The sequence below is a fragment of the Equus quagga genome, chromosome 2 (assembly GCF_021613505.1).
Source record: "Equus quagga isolate Etosha38 chromosome 2, UCLA_HA_Equagga_1.0, whole genome shotgun sequence".
NCBI classification, from domain to species: domain Eukaryota; kingdom Metazoa; phylum Chordata; class Mammalia; order Perissodactyla; family Equidae; genus Equus; species Equus quagga.
The window spans coordinates 38144358-38151365 of NC_060268.1; the positions used below are offsets into that span (position 1 = coordinate 38144358).

Sequence of the window (7008 nt, forward strand, 5' to 3'; positions counted from 1 at the left end):
ATCCCATGTGCCACAACTACAAGGACCCACAACTAAAATATACAAGTATGTACTGGGGGGATTTGGGGAGAAAAAGCAGAAGAAAAAAATGAAGATTGGCAACAGTTGTTAGCTCAGTGCCAATCTTTTAAAAAATAAATAAAATTATATTGTGATGATGGTTGTACAACTCTGCAAATTTACTGAAAAGTCATTGAATTTTATACTTAAAATGGGTCAATTTTATGGTATATAAATTACACCTCGGTAAAGCTGGTAAAGAATTTACTTTTACCATTACATCCCCTAATACAGCTTTCAAATAAACTCTCAAAGTTGTCTTACTTATTTTCCCTTGTCTGGGGTCAAATGTGATAATTTGGTCCCTACCACACATTACTGAAACCTAGTGATTAAATAGAATTTAATTGCATGTTGAGATGTCAGACTCCAGTTAGAACCTGCCTGGCTAAGTTGAGGAGAATTTTCTTTTCTAGTTTTATAATTATAACAAAATTCTCTTTACCAGTTTACAATCTGAGGAATCGAAGCCATCAAATGTACACCGTTGAGGCATAAAATTAGGTTGGAACAATAATTGCAGCTCTTTGCCTCTGCTTATAAAATCCTTGTCAAGAGAAAAGAATTACTCCTTTGCAACCTGATCTAAGTTTTCTAAAGATGAGTATAGTAAACTCTGTCTTCCCTCTGCAAGTTGTTTTTGGTGTTCTTGTACATAAACCACACTTTTAATTTTTAAGTATGCTATTTTAGTAGTTGAAGAGTTCTCTTTTGGATAAAGTCATTGATTTTGTCCAGCAACATAAATGTTCAGATAGGATAGAGGAGATAGTAGGGTGTTGGCTATGAGGACAAGGACTTTGTTTTAATCACTCATATCCCTACGCCCTAGAACAGGGCCTCCAGTATTTGTTAATCAATGAATATTTATTAATTAGGGCCATGTTTATGGCTATTTTGTCAACTAAAAGAAAAATAGGTTTAAATAGAAATTTCATTAATTCACTTTAATCACTTCTACCTATCAAGAAAAAATTTTATAATTGAATTTCTGTTTATGTATATTGCACTTAAAAATTTATATTTCTGAGACAGTTACAGGGCCTCCTTAAGCTAATACCTAATTTCCCTTCACAACAGCACAACCCTCACTGATTAATTTTTGCCATGCCCTTGTGCAGAATATTAACCCACATTCAGGTTCCAGGAGCTCAGAGGTTCTCAGGATGTTGTCCTCAGTACAGCTGCATTAGCATCACCTGGGAACTTGTTCCAAATGCAAATTCTCTGACACCACTCCAGATCTACTGAATTAGAAACGGAGACTCTGAGGATAGGGTCCAGCAATCTGTTTGAACAAGTTCTCCTGGTAATCCAGTTGCTTGCTGAAGTTTGAGAACCACAGCCACAATTGCTAGCTACAGGATCACCACCTTTTTTGAAAGCTCTGTTAAGTACTGTGAAGAGAGAATGACAGAACCCCCTTGAGGCAATACAGCTGAGCTTGTCAAACTAACATGTTAAGAATCACCTGAAATATTTAAGTATGCAAATTATCACACCTCTTCCTTGAAAATTGTGATTCATTAAGTCTGGATTAGGCCCAGGAATTTACCTTCTTTTTAACAGGTGTTCCAGGTTATTCTCATCTTTAAGGAAGTTCTGGAAACACTATGAGACAGGATGCTTATTTCCAACTAACTTTTTCCAAGTTGTGGGAATTAAAAATTCCATGTGCTGCTCTAGGAACATAAGCACAGAGATCCTTATAGTCTTTTTTTGTGAAAGCTGCTGAGAGAACAGCCAGGATAACTCTTGTTTTTCTCATAAACCATCCATATTTTGATATCAAAAGATAAATCTCCCTTCCTGGTAGTAGATTATATCAATGCTTCTTGAGGCAAGATTAGAAGACTTGTGTTGCACAGTATTTAGGCCTTTTGAGTCTTTTTTTCTATCTTACAGTTATGATTTGAATATAGAAAATTTTATCTCCTTATTCCTATTTTATTTGGTTGGGATTCCCAAGGTAAAACTATCCTTACATCATTTCCTTATCTCCATGCCCAGACTTAAGTAATAATTCATTATCAATCCACTTAATGCCAGAGCTAAACTTCCATTGGTGTTGATAATGGCGAAGAATAGCAGGAGAAATGTCCAGGAAAGTGCAAAGACTGCGCCTAACATGAAGAATCCATTGTGTGATATGGAAAGTTCAGTTGGGTAGAGTGGAACCTCCTGCTATTGAAGTTCAGCTTATTGCAGTGTTATTTCAAGTGCTAGAACAGTCTTTTGTTTTTTCTATTTTTGGGAGGAGGAAAAATGAGAAGAAAGCTGTTTTACTAAAGCTAAATCTCAGAAAAACAGGTTTGACACTGTATGCTTTTGTAATGATCAGAGTCTCCACATAGAATAGATTGCTTTAAAAGACTGATAGAATTGTAACTGTAGAAACTTTTGGCTCTCAAAGAATTACAGCACATTGATTTTGTCTAAACAGATTCTCTTTTGAACTATGACATAAGGGAGTCAGTATAATACTTTTGGAATATAATTTCAGGTGACAATATGAAAATATTACTTGGGTTAAAGTGATGATATATGGTTCTCTTTTTGTTTGGGTTGTGGATAAAAGCTTTTTATTCAGCAACATTTATTCAGAATTTACAAGGTATAAAAAATGTGCTAGGTAGAGAGGCCTGGTCTTTCCCCTCGAGAAATTTGTAGTCTAGTAAATGAATGGCAGGGTAGCTCCTCACAAGTGCCATAAAAAGGCCTAAGTCAGGTTTTCTGGAAGTGTGGAAGAGGGAGAATCACATATCTGAGAGGTGCAGGGAAGCCTTTATGAAAGTGCAGGCATTTAGTTGTCTTTTTTATAGATAGGTAAATCAAACTACCTTTGAAGCAATAGGGCCCACTGTGACAGATTTAATGAGAATGAAAATTGTCTTACTCAAACCACCTTGAACATTCATGCCTTAGGCAGCAGTTACAAAGGTGAGGAAATATAGATTATTCTAAGAAAATAGGAGATACTGTATTTGCCTTTTTTAAATGCAAAGGAAAAAGAATCATTATGAAGTCTAAGATGAGTTAAGGTATCACTTATTTAACCATACTACATACATGTCACATATTCTGTCTGAACTGTAACTAGTTACCAGCAAGAAAAAAGGGGAGAACAGAAGAAATGAAATATACTTGTTTCTCTTGAACTTCTTACAGTTTTGAGTTCTTGCTTAGAAGGTTTTATTCTTTTTTTTTTTTCTTGAGGAAGATTAGCCCTGAGCTAACTACTGCCAATCCTCCTCTTTTTGCTGAAGAGGGCTGGCCCTGAGCTAACATCCATGCCCATCTTCCTGTACTTTATACGTGGGACGCCTACCACAGCATGGCTTTTGCCAAGCCGTGCCATGTCTGCAACCGGGATCCAAACTGGCGAACCCCGGGCAGCCGAGAAGCGGAACGTGCGAACTTAACCACTGCGCCACTGGGCTGGCCCCGGTTTTATTCTTATATAACAACAGTTTATATTAATTTAATTGATCTGAGTGATTATTTTTGTTTCAGTCCCAATTCTGTCGTGTTGCCCTTGGCTTTTCCAGGAGAACACTGCTTTCTTATACTTGGAAATTGTCATTCTAGTTCAGGAGTCCTCAAAGAATAGATTTGATTTATCTCAAAATCCTGCCAGGAAGATCTCTCTAAAGCAGTTGCTGCTGTCATCTCTTTCTGTAGTTTGCCTGGACTTGCTAATAGAGAGGGAATTATATTCTTTAGCCCCCAACACCACTACTTACCTACACATCCAGGTAATTTCGTTGTTAGAGATGAATTTCTCATCTGCCTGAGTTGTGCATGCAGCCTGAAAATGTTCTCTCCTCTCTTCTAGATATGGCCTCTCTGGCAGTGATGTCCTGGATAACGTAGCATATGCTCGAGGGTTCAACACAGACCACCAGACCCAGCTTCTTTATCAAGCATCAGCCATGATGGTAGAGTCCAGGTATGTGCTCAGTAGAAGCCACTGAATATGCTCGCAGAGCCCCACCCTGAATCCTGTAGAGGCAGTTTGGCCAAATTGATAGTAGCTTCAATTAGAAATGGGAAGATTTAAGTTTTAGTTTTGACACCTTGCTTTGTGGTTTAGGTCAAGTCACTGTTAAAATATGAAACCATAATTCACCTGAACTTGTTGGAAATTTTACCTGGTTATATGGTGCCTCAGACATGAATGCTGTACAAATATTTTAATAAAACATCTATATATGCAAGTGTTTTATGAATATGAAGTTTTAGGGTAGTGAGGAAGGGAGCAGCATCTGACATAGGCTTCAGAGAATCCTTGCTCCCTGTAGGTATGCACTGCTAATTGTAGACAGTGCCACCGCCCTCTACAGAACAGACTATTCGGGCCGTGGTGAGCTTTCAGCCAGGCAGATGCACTTGGCCAGGTTTCTGCGGATGCTTCTGCGACTTGCTGATGAGGTAAGTTGTGGGGTAGTGACAGAGAATGCCTGTTTTCAGGGGCTATGAATTCCAGGAGCCTTGCTGGGAGGCCAGGACATGAGGGCTTGGTATCATCAAGATATCAGTTGGATATGAAGAGAGACTTTAGTCATTCATTGCTTTGTGGGGGATAAGGGTGGCAGCCCTATGGTCTTTAGAATATCTGTGGCCACAAAAAATGACATTTATGCTTTCCCCATCAGTTTGGTGTAGCAGTGGTAATCACCAACCAGGTGGTAGCCCAAGTGGACGGAGCAGCTATGTTTGCTGCAGATCCTAAAAAACCTATTGGAGGAAATATCATTGCTCATGCCTCAACAACCAGGTAAAGTGATGGGATAGATGACTTCATCTTGGAATGTCATGTTAACTGTGGAGTAGACATGAAGATATAACATTTCCATTTAAACCCTGTTAAAGCTACTCTTGTGTGTAATTACACAGGAGCCCTTGCTAAATCTAACTGTCACGCTCTGGTTAGTTCAGGTGTTTGCTTTTAGTTCATAAAGGAATTAAAAGCCTGAAATGCGGAAGAATGAATATGAAGCATTGATATACCTCTCCCTCGTTATTTAAAAAAAAAAAAACTGTTTCCATGTGGAAAATCCACTAAGGTGGATACATGACAGAAATGGATTTCTCCAGGTTGGAAGTGCCCTAAAGAAGAACCCCGAAGTCTTTCTAGGAAGTACATATGTCTAAAAAAAATTTAAGTCCACCATAAAAAGTCAAGTATAGAATTTCTTAATTATAATAACTTTAGTGCTTTGGTCTGTGTCTTTGGGTCAGACTGTACCTGAGGAAAGGAAGAGGGGAAACCAGAATCTGCAAAATCTACGACTCTCCCTGTCTTCCTGAAGCTGAAGCTATGTTTGCCATCAATGCGGATGGAGTGGGAGATGCCAAAGACTGAATCATTGGGTTTTTTCCTGTGATAAACCTTCAGTGCTGCAGCCTAATGGAGAAGACTGCTCCCTGGGGTTCTGCACAGGCCTCTTCCTGTTGTGACTGCCAGAAACAGGCTTCCGGGAAAACAGCCATTGTATCAGCTTTTCTGATGGTGTAAACAGGAGACAGGTCAGTAGTCACAAACTGATCTGAAATGTTTATTCCTTCTAGAGTGTATTAATCTCTATGTGAATTCTTTGGATTTGGGAGGGGAGATATGGAATACCTTTGACATAGTCCCTTGGGGTTGACTCAGGACTAACAGCTGTCTACTGGACAATTTTATGCTTCAAAGAAAACTAAAGCTAGGGAGACCTAACTCTTCTCTCACTGTCTGAATAATGTTGGAAAAAATGCCTCAGCTAAGCAGCAAAGGGAATGGGTCTCCTTCAGGTTCTTTTTCTCTGTCAGTAAAACTGTCAATCAGAAGGAGGTTTTTAAGTTTGTTTGCCTGAATTATCTTATGCAAGAATTTGTTTTTAGTTAAGGGTACTGAGTAGGTCTGCTGGGCTGCCAGCCCTTCACCATCTACATGCTGTGGTTTTTTACTGCTAAGAGCAACTCAAGATAGTTCTGGAATCTTAAGCATTTCAGAGGCTCTTTAAGTAAGCAGATTCAGGGTGGGGCTGCTAATAATGTAATTTGTTGTGAATGTGCTGTTTTTCTGGTATAAGCTGAATACTTCAAGATAGGGCCTTCATAATATCTTTTTGGCAGTAGATAGGGGTGATCAGTTTCTATTGCTTTAAAATTGAAAATTTAAAAGGGAAGTCCTACATTCAGATGATTGAGCTGGTTGTCCTTCAACCTAATAGAGAATGTTACAAAATAGATATACTATGGCTTTCCTGTGGCCTTTGCTTTTATTCTGTAAGTCTCATGTAGAGTTCCGGTACTTGCCTGGATTATTCTACTTCTGGAGTCTGAGATAATCCTCGTCTTCCCCTTCAGACTTCTACTCAGGATGGGTTTTAACCAGCTCTTGCAATTTCAAAGGGCCTTTCAGCTAATATTGGGAGGAGAGGTGGTAAAAATCTGTTATTGCCTGTGTTGATCCTACTATGTGTAGGGAGATAGGAAGACATAGTCAATTCACTGCAGCCATGTTTCAAAAGCAGTTCTGTTCCCTGACTTTATAAAGAATGGAGTACCTTCCAGGTCTTCTCTTTTGTTTCTACGCTGCAAAACAAACCTGGGATGGCATAATAAAGCCACAGTGACAGATTCTGGAATGGAAGCTTGGTTCTTGTATAAAAGCATCTCAAACCTAGAAACTTGTCTCAGTTTTTCTTATAGATTAGGCTTTGTGCTGTTAGTCCTAAGAGTGAACATGAGAGGGTCAAGGAACACTACTTAGTTGGAATAGGCCTTGTTAGGCTAAAAATAAGGTCTCTGCCTATGTTTTACACGTAACTAAAATGTTCACTGGAAATAGCATTAACCAAAGAGCTTATTCTAAACTATCTGATGCTGTTTTTTTCTGCTTGTCTGCAGTAGCCTCTGTAGTAAGAAACAATTATAGAAGTGTCAAGCAAGAATAAGGAGCTG

General features: G+C 38.8%; 1 protein-coding gene across 1 annotated transcript in view; it reads left to right on the forward strand.

The window, feature by feature from the left end:
- RAD51 (RAD51 recombinase) overlaps positions 1–6730 on the forward strand; it is a 29390-nt gene extending 22660 nt beyond the window's left edge. The window contains exons 7-10 of the mRNA XM_046653284.1: positions 3896–4009; positions 4362–4491; positions 4716–4837; positions 5302–6730. Coding sequence (XP_046509240.1) covers positions 3896–4009; positions 4362–4491; positions 4716–4837; positions 5302–5425 — 490 coding nt within the window. The 3' untranslated portion in view covers positions 5426–6730. The remainder of the gene's footprint in view (positions 1–3895; positions 4010–4361; positions 4492–4715; positions 4838–5301) is intronic.
- The last annotated feature ends 278 nt before the right edge of the window (positions 6731–7008 follow it).